The sequence below is a fragment of the Lissotriton vulgaris genome, chromosome 4_1 (genome assembly GCF_964263255.1).
Source record: "Lissotriton vulgaris chromosome 4_1, aLisVul1.2, whole genome shotgun sequence".
NCBI lineage: Eukaryota > Metazoa > Chordata > Amphibia > Caudata > Salamandridae > Lissotriton > Lissotriton vulgaris.
In genome coordinates, this window is record NC_141691.1 from 916,265,271 (window position 1) to 916,280,334 (window position 15,064).

At 41.1% G+C, this 15,064-nt stretch overlaps 1 protein-coding gene across 1 annotated transcript in view; it reads left to right on the top strand.

The window, feature by feature from the left end:
• LOC147722718 (uncharacterized) overlaps nt 1–14,143 on the top strand; it is a 263,591-nt gene extending 249,448 nt beyond the window's left edge. Inside the window, exon 5 of the mRNA XM_086965192.1 lies at nt 12,055–14,143. Within this exon, the coding sequence (XP_086821318.1) occupies nt 12,055–12,223 (169 nt within the window). The 3' untranslated portion in view covers nt 12,224–14,143. The remainder of the gene's footprint in view (nt 1–12,054) is intronic.
• The last annotated feature ends 921 nt before the right edge of the window (nt 14,144–15,064 follow it).

The following is a 15,064-nucleotide window of genomic DNA, read 5'->3' on the forward strand; positions in this document are numbered from 1 at the left end:
GTCCCCCCCTCCCCTCCCCAACGCCTTGAGACCCTCACTAGTATGTAGCGCGCTCTACAAATGATTGATTGATTGATTAAATGCAATCTGTCACATAGTACTGAAGCATCACCGGCAAAATGTAGATTGTAATTACCTGGATTTTTCTGTTCTCTGCCCTTCCAAACTCATATGTTGCACGGCCTGAACAGCCTGCAATAGAAGTAAAGATTGTTACAGTACATTGTGATACAGCAATATACCATGTGCACCATAAGGCAACGCTACTAAAACGTATGCCTGTTCAAATGTGTGGGGTACTGCCTGCGAAACCTGCAACAGAAGAAAACATGGGTACGGTATGTTGCTATACTACAGTGAACAAGATGCACCAGTTTAACTCTACCCAACAATTACCTGTTCTGCTTGTACTCATGTATGCACGTCCAAATGTGTGGGGTACTATCTGCGAAACCTGCATCAGAAGAAAACATGTGTAAGCTATCTTGTTATACTACAATGTACAAGATGCACCAGTTTAAATGTAAATGTACAGGAATTTAGATAGCGCAAATCACCGAGCGGTTTCTAAGCGCTTGCTTAGGGAACCCGTCCTGGTATTCCCCTGTGAGATAACCCCGGCAGGGTATCCGCAAGGTGAAAGCCAGGCATCCCGCCGCGAGGGGCCGTTGTGGAGATTAAGCAAGCTATTGCCCAGAGTCGCAGAGTGTGAACCTGTGAATCGAGTAGGCACCGGAGCAAGAATTGTCGAGTCCATGGACATGTTTTTTAGGACTCAAGACCCCGCCGCGCCAGGAATTGAACCCTGGTCTCGGGCTGACCTCTGCTTCCAGGTCTGCCTCCTCTAACCAGTGAGCCACACTTCTCCACAGAACTCTACCAAACAATTACCTGTTTGTTTTGCTTGTACTCACGTATGTCCATTTAAATCTGTGTGGTGCTGTCTGCGAAACCTGCAACAGAAGAAAACATGGCTATGGTATATTGTTATACTACAATAAACAAGATGCAGCAGTTTAACTCTACCTAACCACTACCTGTTTGTTCTGCTTGTACTCACGCTTGCCCATTTAAATGTGGGTGGTGCTGTCTGCGCAACCTGCAAAAGAAGGAAACATGGGTAAGGTATGTTGTTATACTTCAATGTTGAAGATGCACAAGTTTAAGTCTACCCACAATTACCTGTTCTGCTTGTACTCACGTATGCCCGTTTAAATGTGTGTGGTGCTGTGTGCGAAACCTGCAACAGAAGAAAACATGGGTAAGGTATGTTGTTATACTACAATATACAAGATACACTAGCTTAACTTTACCCAAAAATAACCTGTTCTGCTTGTACTCGTGTATGCCGATTTAACTGTGTGGGGTACTGCTTGCAACACCTGCAACAGAAGAAAACATGGGTAAGGTTTGTTACACTACAATGTACAAGATGCACCAGTTTAAGTCTACCAATTTATTACCTGTTTGTTCTGCCTGTGCAATTGTATTCGTAGTAAGATCTCACAAACCTGCAAAAGTAAAAGAGGTGCAGACTGTGAATCTATTTACCCAGCAACCCCCAATCCAATGAGTAATCCATGTGCTTCATTATTAGCATACATTACGCTAAACTAGTCAAATGTGTGGGGTACTGTCTGCGAAACCTGCAACAGAAGAAAACATGGGTAAGGTATGTTGTTATACTACAATGTACAAGATGCACCAGTTTAACTCTACCAAACAATTACCTGTTTGTTCTGCTTGTACTCACATATGCTGTTTAAATGTGTGTGGTGCTGTCTGCGAAACCTGCAACAGAAGAAAACATGGGTATGGTATGTTGTTAGACTACAATGTACAAGATGCACCAGTTTAACTCTACCAAACAATTACCTGTTTGTTCTGCTTGTACTCACATATGCTGTTTAAATGTGTGTGGTGCTGTCTGCGAAACCTGCAACAGAAGAAAACATGGGTATGGTATGTTGTTATACTACAATGTACAAGATGCACCAGTTTAACTTTACCCAACAATTACCTGTTCTGCTTGTACTCATGTATGCCAGTTTAACTGTGTGGGGTACTGTCTGCAAAGCCTGCAACAGAAGAAAACATGGGTAATGTTTTTTACACTACAATGTACAAGATGCACCAGTTTAAGTCTACCAAATAATTACCTGTTTGTCCTGTCTGTGCAATTGTATTCGTAGTTTGGTTTCAAAACCTGCAAAAGGAAAGGGGTGCATTTGTGAATCTATTTACCCAGCAACCCCCAATCCAATGAGTAATCAATGTGCTTCATTATTAGCATACATTACGCTAAACTGGTCTATAAATCGGCATGGTTTTACACCTTTTGTGATGCAACTTTTCACTGACATTCAAACTGCACAAATGGTTTAGTTGGATGTAATAGGAAATTCATAAGGAGGACTGAGCTGTACACAAGCCATCAAAAGATCCCACCTGAACATGATGCAGCAAGTGGTGTGCACACAATATGAAAAGACTGTCTAATTAAAAATAAGTTACTTCTCTAACACTTCTATTTTCTTGTATCACCTTCACTACAGCAACCACCACACAGTCCACCCACTCACCTGCATTTTCTATACCATTTGCCAAGTCAATGTTTTAACAGCTATGCATCTCATTCACCCACATTTGCGTGTAATTACAATTTCAACAGACCATGGGTACTCACAAACATTTCCCATGGGCCAAAAATATTTGTCGTGGTGTGACAGGGGCCGCACTGATGCCTGCAGGGTAGTGGTCAGGGAGTTGGAAGGTGTTACAGTGGGCTTCGAGAAGCATGTACATTTAGTGGCTGAAGTAAATTGCACAATGTGGTACCAGAAAACGTGGGCTCAATACTGCCTTCTCCCCTTGACTTGGGCTGATTGCATATGGCTGCTGAGTCATGCAGCCCGAGCCGGCAGCATCATGTGACATTGGCATCATGTGAATGTGTCCATTTGCCAGCAGGAACTCACTAGTTAAGCACAGCGGCAATTATATTTATCTGCGCACCACTCTCTGCCATCATGTGTGACTATTGGGAGAGCAGAGGAGGTTGCACAGTCATCTCTACAGAGAGAGAGCCAGGATATGAAAAGATGTGACTGCCTCCAGAGCCATGCTGAATGGAAGAGCTCACTTGTTGAGTTGGCCACTCGGGTCTGGTAATTTATTTGAGTTTTGACAATTTAATTTACAACATTAATAGTACTTGGCAAGAAGGGATGATATGACCTGCATTTTACTAGGGTTTCTGCTTGGTGAATGACATTAGTGATTGAGCGGGTCTTTGAAAGGCTAAAACCTCTCAAAATCGTCTGCAGATAAAATAAAAGCAAGCTTTTGCAACGGAAGTAGGTTTGAATCTTTAACTCCAGCTAAAGAATACATGCTTGTAGCAGTGCATTTAAAATAAAGTGCTGTGCCTCTATTAAACATTGATGGCATATCAAATTGTATGTGTAATGACAAACTTTTCAGTATTTTAAAATAATCCCTCATGAATTCCACGGGAGGAGAGAGGGGTGTTATTTCTGATATTTATATGCTTTCGGGTGCTGTCTTTGGAAGGGTGCAGTGTTTTCAAATACAAAATAGTTTAAAAAGCACCTACTGCTGTGTTCCTTGCCTCCAGCAATTTTCAGGCAACCATAAAAATGTCAAGCTAACTCTGGAGATTGATGGGTCTGCTGCAGAGAGATCTGAGTTTCCTCTAGTGGAAGTTTCGACTCATTATAAAGTTGCCCAGGAGGTTAAAATACCTGATGTAAAGCAGGTGAACCATGCAGATCACAAATGGTGTGCAATGTAAATAGGTCAGTGCGTTACTGCTTCTGTCAGTGAGCCCCTTTTGATACTTGCAGTTTATAGGTTTAAATCCTAATATAGAATAGTGAGCTATTAACTACCAAAGAGCTGCATGCAAACAGTAAGGTATAGATTAGAACACTATGGATTACCCCAGTCTTTCATTATCCTAATGTTGCAAAAAGGTTTCACTTGGGTAGAAATCAATTCTTATCAGTAACGCCATGGTATTAGGTCTTATATTCTCAGTGTGTGTTTCTTCAGACCAATAACTTTTAAACTATACTGTCTACCAGTATGGATCACTTGTAATTTCTTTAAATTGTATTTGTCTGTCTGATGTAACATTTCCTATACATTGATTTACACTCTATGATTCAGTGTCTCTGTGTAATGTGTATGCAATGTAAAGTGCTTAACACATTACACTGGTATGAGTGGCGCTATTAAACAAAATAAATATGAAAGAGAGAGGGGTTATGGAGACTTAAGGGGCCCTGTTAAAGGTTGGTAATGAGAGTATCCGTGGCATAGGTGGTCATTGGGGCGCCAGCAAACAGCGTCACACCAGGCGCCACCAGCACTATGTTCAAATGGCACTAATAATTACAGTGAAATGCTGAAAACATCCCACATTGCAATTTGAAACCTTGGCAGCTATGTTGCTGAATTTCTTTTCTTAATAGGGCTGGGCTGCAAGTGATTGTGTGCATTTGTTAAGGTTTTCGTGTTAATTGCAGCTCACGATGGGTGCTGCGATTATCATGAAAACTTTAACAAATGCACAGGAACATCTTAAGGATTTAGAGGGCCCTGGGCGAAACTTATTTCTGGGGCCCCTGATCAGAACAGCTTTGGACTTATCATCCAATTTCAGCTTTTTCATGTCCTTTTTGGCCAGGCCAGCGACACTGCATAGGCACACTGGTCCAAATTCTAAATGTGCTGCTTTCTAATATTCAGGGTTAGTGATATGTGTTTTTGAAACTGTAACATAGCAGCCAGAAGGAAAAGGAGAGGAGACTAGTGGGAAATAGGATTTAGTGGCAGAGAAAGGGGGCGAGAGAAACAAAGGAGAAACAAAGTCAGGGCGCAAAGACGAGAGATCGTGAAGGGGATAATGGAGAAATTGGTAAGAGAGGGACGGAAAGAGAAAGGCAGCCAGAGGGTTTGGAGAACTGGGAGGGAGAACAGAGAATAGAAAACAAGTAAGACAGAAAGCAGAGAACAGGCAGCGTGAGAGAAATGGAGACAAGGATGGGATGGAGAGAAGGGGAAAGTGGGTAAATGTTAAGCGGGACAGATATGAGGAAGAGGAAAAAGAAGAGAAGGAGATGTGAGAGCAGCTGGGTAGCGGGAGAAAAAAGGAAAAAAGTTATGTGAGATGTGCCAGGTGAGCGTTGTGGGGGAAAGGAAATCCTTTGAAGAGAGTCATTTTCTCTATGGATTTCCCTTCTGTTTTTGAAACTCAGGGGCAGCAACATTGTTGTGGTGGGGCTTTAAGTGGAAGCTTTTTCAATATTATATACAAGACAGAGTTGCTGCCTATTTATCTTATGAAACTAACAACCACGGCCAAAGCTGATAGTCCGACTTGTTGTAGGTATGATGTTACTTGTTGTATCATATATCTGGGTGCAATGACAGAAACAGGAAAATACAAGTTGGGCGGCACACAATGCCAAGCACAGAAAAGTTTAAAAAGTCACACGATCACCCCACAGCCCATCTCTATTAAGAAGAGAAATTCAGCAAGTCTATAAACAGGGCTGTGCTTTACATGCCATGTTTTTAGAGTTACTGCATTTCTTTTCTTAATAGAGCGCAGCCGCAGCGTGATTGTGTGCCTTTGTTAAAGTTTTCAGGTTAATCGCTACGCCTGTCAGGAGCTGCAATTAACAAGAAAACTTTCAGATGAAGTGAAATGGGATGACTTAGAGTGGGTAGTGCCCCGAGAGTCTTTTATAGGTGAGAAAAGTGATGACTGAACTGCCATGCAACTTTCAAATCCTTGACAAAATATAAAATTAGATCAACATTACAATACTGAGAAAAGATCTGTGAAAACCTGCACCATCACTGCACTGGTGCATCACCTAGGCCCATTGAATGCTCAGGTCACAGCTCATCTTGCATAAAAAACACACGTTCTAGATGTCAGTTTTTCAAGACAATAATAGAACAATATTTAAGACCCTAAAAAGACTCTTCTCTATTGCTCGAGAGACTACTGTTACCATTGTCAGTGTCTCACTGGGTCAAAGCTCATCTTGTCTATTCTTCCGACTTGTCGTAATGAGCACCTACATTAAAAAGACAAAGAAATACCACATATATTTCCCCTTTGTTCCTTCATCTGACCCCACTAACCCTGGAAAGAATATTCACCCTACAATTTGAACAATATTTAGAAGGAAGCCAACTGTTGAATTCCCATCAGTCACTTTTCTGTTCCAACCACAGTACGGAAGCTGCACTACTAGATGTAATGCAAGGTCCTATCATAAGATAGTCTGCTTAACCTGATGAACTTCAGAGCTGATTTTTGTACGGAGGATCACTCCCTTTCGCCTTAATATATGCAAGTACAAAAAGGGAATTACATTAACAGTCACATTGCTTCTTGTTAAAATGTCACCTTTTGTCTAAAGGGGTTGTTAAAACAGTACTACCAGCAGGACAATAACAGACACTCAAGCTAGTCTCTGTCATTGGTAGCCTCGGATCACTGACATAATATAGAATGACAAAATATAGACTTACCAAAATATAGTCACCAAAATATAGAATGCTAAAATATCGAATTCCTATCTACAAACAGGTAAGTACAAAAATATCGAATCCAAAATATAGTCTGTAAAAAATATAGTCAGTCAAAATATCGATTTTTTTTAAATGTCTTAAAAGTAATTTAAAATTAATGAAATAATAAATATAATTAACTAAAACATACTTAAAAATACTCAAATAACCTTAAAATTAAGATATTAGTAATTTAAGTTATTAATAAAAAATGTACAATATTTTACCGTAGGATAGCAGGAGGGTAACATTTAATATTACCACTCCAGTGAGTGCAACAGTAGGGAAAGCGTTGGATAACGTAGGGGTAAAAAATACTATTCCCACTCCAGTGAGTGCACCAGTAGGGAAAGCGTTGGATAGCGTAGGGGTAAAAAATACTATTCCCACTCCCGAGAATGCAACAGTAGGGAAAGCGTTGGATAGCATAGGGGTAAAAATTACTATTCCCACTCAAGAGAGTGCAACAGTAGGGAAAGCGTTGGATAGCGTAGGGGTAAAAAATACTATTCCCACTCCAGTGAGTGCAACAGTAGGGAAAGCGTTGGATAGCATAAGGGTAAAATTTACTATTCCCACTCCAGAGAGTGCAACAGTAGGGAACGCGTTGGATAGCGGGAGGGTAGAAAATACTATTCCCACTCCAGTGAGTGCAACAGTAGGGAAAGCGTAGGATAGCGTAGGGGTGAAAAATACTATTCTCACTCCAGAAAGTGCAACTGTAGGGAATGCGTTGGATAGCGTAGGGGTAAAAATTAATATTCCCACTCCAGAGGGTGCAACAGTAGGGAAAGCGTTGGATAGCGTAGGGGTAAAAAATACTATTCCCACTCCAGTGAGTGCAACAGTAGGGAAAGCGTTGGATAGCATAAGGGTAAAAATTACTATTCCCACTCCAGAGAGTGCAACAGTAGGGAAAGCGTTGGATAGCGGGAGGGTAAAGATTACTATTCCAACTCCAGAGCGTGCAACAGAAGGGAAAGCGTTGGATAGCGTAAGGGTAAAAATTACTATTCCCACTCCAGAGAGTGCAACAGTAGGGAAAGCGTTGGATATTCGAAGGGTAAAAATTACTATTTCCACTCCTGAGAGTACAACAGTAGGGAAAGCATTGGATAGCGTAGGGGTAAAAATTACTATTCCCACTCCAGAGAGTGCAACAGTAGGGAAAGCGTTGAATAGCGTAGGGGTAAAAAATACTATTCCCACTCCAGAGAGTGCAGCAGTAGGGAAAGCGTTGGATAGCGGGAGTGTGAAAATTACTATTCCCACTCCAGATAGTGCCACAGTAGGGAAAGCTTTGGATAGCGTAGGGGCAAAAATTACTATTCCCACTCCAGAGAGTGCAACAGTAGGGAAAGCGTTGGATCGCGTAGGGGGTAAAAAATACTATTCCCACTCCAGAGAGTGCAACAGTAGGGAAAGCGTTGGATAGCGGGAGGGTGAAAATTACTATTCCCACTCCAGTGAGTTTAACAGTAGGGAAAGTAATGATTTAATATATTATTAAAAATAAATTAAATATCAATCCCAATAAAACATGAATTGAAATTAATAACCAATTTAATATTATGTAATAATTAATTAGAAATACAACTACATATTAGTTATTAAAAAGTAATAACCTATTCATAATTATTTAACAACTAATTAATTTTCAATAACAAAAACTAATTAATAATAACATTTAATACCAATTAAAAATTAACAGTAAATTAATTATCAATACACAAAAAGTATTTTTAACATGTAATTAATTACAATTACATTACTTCCCACCCTGTTCCCCTATAAACCCACATCCCACTACAGAAAATACATTAATACAATTATCATAATTATCAAATATTTAATTATAACAAAATAATTACCAATTATTTTGTTATAAAAATGTATTGCCAATTAATAGAAATTAATTACCAATTCAAAATTAATTAACAATACATTTAAAATCAATACCAATGAATGAAAAAAATTATTTACTTAATTACAATTAAATTACTTCCCACCCTATTCCCCTATAAACCCACAACCTGCTACAGAAAATAAATTTAGAAAATTAACATAATTAACAATTAATACAAATTAATTGGCAATTAATAAAAATTAATTACCAATTAAAAAATAACAATAAATTCAAAATGAATACCAATAAATAAATAAAAATATTTAATTAATTACCATTAAATTACTTCCCACCCTATTCCCCTATAAACCCACAACCCGCTACAGAACTGAAAAGCAAAATTTAATTAACAATTAATAATAATTGCTAAAAATTAATATTTAATTTAATATAATTAAATTACTTCCCACCCTATTCCCCTATAAACCCACAACCCGCTACAGAATTAAATTACGCAAAAATTAAATAACATAAAATTCATTACTTAAAATACATTAAACATACATTACAAAAATTAATATTCACTTTTCACACATATACTAACATACAAAACACTTTAAAAAATTTGATATTAATACAAAATCGATATAGTTAATGCCTATATTGTATACTTCGATATTTTGACTTCTATATTTTGAAAATCAATATTACTTACCTTAAATTCGATATTTTTAACCACTATATTGTGTCCATTCGATATTTTGTCCATTCTATATTTTTACTTCGATATTATGTCCATTCTATATTTTGGAATCAATATTATGACTGTTTACCGGTAGCCTCATCACAACTAGAAAGATGGCTGAAGAGTTTTGCTGTTTTCAAATTCAGATTGATTTAATTTTTACAAGCCATAGTTGCTGCTTATCTTATCCAACTAACAATCACTGACAAAGTCAATAGTCCGACTTGAAGTGAGTATGATGTTACTTGTGGTATGATATATCTAGATGCAATGACAGAAACAATAAAATACAAGTCGGGTGGCACACTATGTCAAGCACAGAAAAGCTTAAAAAGCCACATAATCACCTCGCAGCCCAGGTCTATTAGGAAGAGAAATTCAGCAAGTCTACAAACAGGACATGTGCTTTACATGACATGTTTGTAGAGTTGCTCCATTTCTTTTCTTAATGGAGCTGGGCAGCGAGGGGATTTTGTGACTTAGCTAATGTTTTCAGGTTAATTGCAGGGCCCGTCAGGAGCTACAATTAACAAGAAAACTTTAACAAAGGCACACAATCACCCCGCAGCCCAGTTCTGTTAAGAAGAGAAATTCAGCAAGTCTACAAACATGGGTGGGGTTTACACGCCGTGTTTGTAGAGTAGCTACATACAGCTGGGCAGCGGAGTGAGTGTGCAACTTTGTTAAAGTTTTCAGGTTAATCGCAGCGTCCATCAGGAGCTGCAACAAGAAAACTTTAACAAAGGCACACAATCACCCCGCAGCCCAGTTCTGTTAAGAAGAGAAATTCAGCACATCTACAGACACAGGTGTGACTTACATGTCGTGTTTGTAGACTTGCTGAATTTCTTTTGTTACTAAAGCGCAGCTGTGGGCAGATTGTGTGCTTTTGTTTAAAGTATTCATGTTAATCACAGCTTGTGATGAGCGCTGCAATTAACATGAATACTTAAACAAACACACACAATTTCCCCCCAGCTGGGCTCTAGATTCAAAAGAATAAAGCAAGTGCCCTCCATAATCCCACAGGCCGTCGCAAGACAGTCTTACCTGACGCTCGTCTTCTTTTCAAGTTAGTCTATTCCGCTGCTCTCCACAACCAGGAAATATCAGTTTTTCGTGCTGTTTGCTTTTTAAAATCAGCGTCGCGAATGCTCTTGCGGTATGTGCTGTGTGTGTGCGCCCTCCTCACATGGCACTGCACGCCCGGGAAAACAGAGGTGTGTGCGTATGTGCGCACCTTATTGGGAACAGTGATCTTAAGTCTTATGAACTTTTGGGTCCTGAAGATGGTCTTCTAAATGTTTTGTGACACAAGTCCACATATTCAACCCATTTTCCTAACAATTGTTATATAGGAGTTAATGACTGTATGTTCAATGATAATTTATATTTGGAAATAACTGAAAGAAATGGGTTACTCACGGAAGTGATTATGAGATAAGACTATTCATGAGACAATTGATCTCATTCATTTTTGTTTTGTGAATGTTTTTTTTTACCTTTTTTCTAAATGATCTAATTATATAAATTTGTACATAAAGTATACACTGGACAATTTTGTTATTTGTTATCTTCTTTTTTTAAATATTCTTTTGAGGTTTTCTGAATTGATTTCAACAATTCATATATCTGAGGCCACTAGTCTGGGCTCTCATAATTTGTTTTGGATGAGTTTTGTTGATCATGACTAAATGAAATCCCCTGAAGGCACTGTTACCTTTTACTTGTTTCCTGGTACCCAAGCTTCCAAGGATGTATTGAGTTGCCCAATTTATTGAGCTATATTTCCAAAGTGACGAATTTAGGCAGATGTATCACTTTATAAACCCTTTCGCTACATTAAACCTGCGAGAGGTATAATGTTTGCAAAGTGGGTGTTTCCAACGCATGATAGCCGTGTAGGAGTGACGTAGGGAAATCTTTGTGATGTCACTGCAACACTTCTACGGTATCAGTGCACCAAATCTTTACGTCTTCTTGAAGCAGGTGTAAGGGGTGATGCAGTGCCTTTCACATGGGGTTTGCCCCATGTGAAATTACACATTGCTGGAGTTGCGTCTGTTTTCAGACACACTCCAGCAATGTGCCATTTTTGAGCCTAAAGATATGTCAGGGTTACTGACGTATCTGTAAATCCTTGCGACATGGAGTGCCATACAGTAAATACAGCGCATCCATTGTGTCGCAAGGATGGCGTTATGAAAAGTGTTGCAACACTGTTTTCCTGCAGCAATGCAATACGTTTCATAAATGATGCCCAGAGTATTTACTCTCAACTGTTGTCAGGCATGAAACAGGATTTAACACCTTGTTTACTATGACATGGTCAGCCAAACAAAAATTGCTCATGAATTGCTGCATCCATCTAAAAGAATGCATGGGCATTTTCATATTTTCGACCCTAATGTAATCTACTGCAGCAGTGAGAGGTCAGTGAAGTGGCTATTGAGGTTCACCGTTATCCTACGGGTTATCTAGACCTTCAAGATGAAAGAAGCCAACACTCAAGAATTCCTGGGAGCAAGAGAAAATGAAAGTACATTTTTTTTGTCCTGGGAAGCCTTCAGTGCCTCTCAGTTTGTTGATCTTTTCAGAGTCGCAGGTCTTATGCATGTGCTCACTCCTTCCTTGCTCAATAAATGGATCCGATTCTGGTTTCCTTGCAAAACTCTCTTGGACTCACACTTCGCTAAGTTTGTTCTCAACCTGTCCCTTACAGCTCTCTTTGAGCTCTTTCATTTTTGCTTCTTTAATCTATTCCAGATTCACTTTGGTGTGTCCAGTGTAGTATTTATTATCCCCCATATGCATGCAAACCAAGAATGTACTGTTATGTGTTTTTTTCCAGAGGTCATCCTCTCCTGACCTTGAAGAATGCCATTGTGACGCCTCACATTGGAAATGCCACAGAGAAGACTCGAAAGAAAGTTATAGAGAAAATGATTGCAAACTCCATTGCACTGATTCGTGGACTGCCGTGTCCAGACGAAGTTACCACTACAGATTATTTGCATTAATGGCAAAAACATTTTTTTCGAGAAAAGTTGTTTCAGAGTAATAAACAAAACAATAGGAGTAAATATAGTACATAAAGAAGACAAAACAATTTACAAGCTGAGTTTGAATCTACAAAGCAAAAGAAAAAGTATGTAACTTATTTGTAGCAGCTACACTCAAGTTCCCTGAAACTCATTAACGCTCTCAAAAACTCTAAATTTGTCAAATATTTGCTAGTCAGATGGATTAGGAAAAACAAAAGAGCACAAAAAATACAAACTGGAAAACACAAGCACCCAAACACCATATGTTGACACCACAGGTGCAGTAGAACCAAGCATGATAAATTGTGACTGATCACATCAACATAGTGTATAAAATTGATCAGTTTCTGGTAGACTCCCAGAATCCCCCTGCAAGCGATAAAACCACAGGTATACCAATCCAAACAATCTAGTCAAAGGTCACTCTTATAGAAATAAAGAATTACATTGGGGGATGAGTAATAATGCAGGTTGCATGATGCCCAGTGGATCTAAGTAAGGAAAGTTCAGCAGAATTTCTGGCATTAATCATTGCATGCCTTCTAGTTAATTTAGGGCAGGTTCGGTTATAAAATATATGCAGAAAATCTCTTTTGTGGTCTACTTTAGATATCTATTGAATATCCTCCTACACTGTAGTAACTCCCAATGTGGGTGAAGGTGATGAGGATATTGGCTGTGACCAGAAATTGGGTTGGGTTTTTTCTTCACAACAGCCCGTCCAGTGTAAATGCCTAGGCTGTGGAGGAGGAGTCGCGTCAGCAGTCCGTCAGCCTTTCCCGATCTGCAGGAGCCGTAGTAGCGGGAGCGGGAGCCGTAGCGGACTGGAGCAGTGAGCTGAGCCGTGCCGGGATTCAGCACGGGGGTGGAACCCAGGATTCCAGGATCCAGGGTCGAGCTGTGGGGGCCGTGTGGCCGTGTGGTCGAGCGGAGGCGGAGGCGGAGGAGCAGGACGTGGTCAAGCAGGTCGGTGTGGTTTTCCTGCTCTACCCTGCCCTCCCAGTTCTCCTTAGCTCCCCGGCTCCCCCCCCCCCCCACCGGCGCCCGCACCGCTGCCTGTAGTCCTCTCACTTCCTCCCTCCCGCATCTGAGGGGTCCCGCATCTGAGGGGTCAAAGGCTCCAACCCTCTGCCAAACCTCTCTAGCACCACGCCCTGCGGAGACTGCTGTGCTGTTTTGCTACCCACGACGACTCCCTGATTGCGGACTTAATTCAAGGAAAGAAATCCAAATTTCTCTGACTCTACACGTTTACGGGCTTAGGGTGCAATTCAGAGCTGTAGACACGACCAGAGGAGCGGGAGCGGGGAGAGGCCGATGCGTTTCCCCGGCATTTTCTGCTCTCTTCCGCCTCCCCTGTGGCTCTGAGCCTACAATATACAATATATCTACAATATTCCGAGGGAACCAGGTACCGTGTGCACCACCCCTACTACAAGGTACGAGGTAAGAGGCAGAGGCGGTGGTAGCAGGGAGGGTGCGAGCGCGGCCACCGTTAGAGGTGGCTGCAAAGTAAGAGCCGGGGGGTGCTGACCGAGGGGGCTGTTTGACTAGGTCTCTCAGCCTGCGGTCCCCTGTGTGCTCCGCTTGTGCTGTCCTCCCCTCCACCACAGAAGACACCCCACTCAAAGCTGTTAACGAGCGCAGCTCCCGCCCTACCTTTCCGGGGAAAAAATAAATAAATAAAAAAATAAAAAAGCGGACAGAGACACCTCAAACCTGCAGACAACCCGGTAGTGGATCATAGCAGGCACTTCACAACCAACGGCGCAGCAGCTGCTTGCTAATTTCATTATCCAAACCCAAAAGCCCAAAGGAAAAAAGAAAAGAACTTTCACATTATTTCAAAAACTTAAAGGAACAACCGTATCGTACAACAAGAGCAAATCCCAACCATCACAAAATCAATACAAAATGAGATCAGGAAAGCCACGAGGAGAAGACAACCCTCCAGAAAAACCTCAGGGGAAGACAAAAAAGGGAAATGGAGTCCCTCTGAGCACTACCAACGATGCAGTGGAAGGAACAGTTGCGGGTAGAGGAAAGAGCCCTGAAAAACCAAGTTCGAAAGACTCATTCACCAGTTCTATAGAGCCTTCAGAACCCTTTCATGTAACGGCTAAACGACACGGTTCTCAGAGCTCAACCGCGACAGCAAAGAGGCCTCTCAAAGGCAGCACAGCCCGCGGCCAATCCAATCACGACGCAATGCCCTCTCCTGCCCAAAATGTTCAAGTCCCGTGTCCCAAAGAAAGTAAACACGCTTTAATCACTGACTTTCTAAAAGTTTGCCAAAGACTCTCCACCGGGAGTGGAGCGGAATTCCCACAAGACAACACCACCTTTAGATCTTACAACAATCAAAATAATGCCCTCACGGAGACAATGAATAAGGGCACTAAATCACCATCACCATCGACTCTACCTAACTCAAGGTGTCACAGCGAGCCCCGTAACGCCCCCAACATTAAAATAAGAAGGATTTCTGGGGGCGGGGGATCAGGCCCTCCCGGGTCAGAAGACCCGACCAGCAACCAACAGGTCAAAGGCCGCCTCTCGTCGCACCCACCCTTCAAGGCTCAACAAGCTCTCCACACTTCATCGGTTTGCGCTTTAGTCCATCGGGCTTCAGTCGCAAGCAATGAAGCGAGCTATGACTCGGTCTTCCTGGGGCAAAGCCCACGTTCGACCCAGATAACCATCCCTGAAACAACAGAGGAAGGCCCTCCCCAAAACCAAATCTGCACCCAAAAGCTGTCCACACCACCAACGGTGAGTCCCCCTAGTTTACCGAGTGGTCACCCCATGCTGAAACCA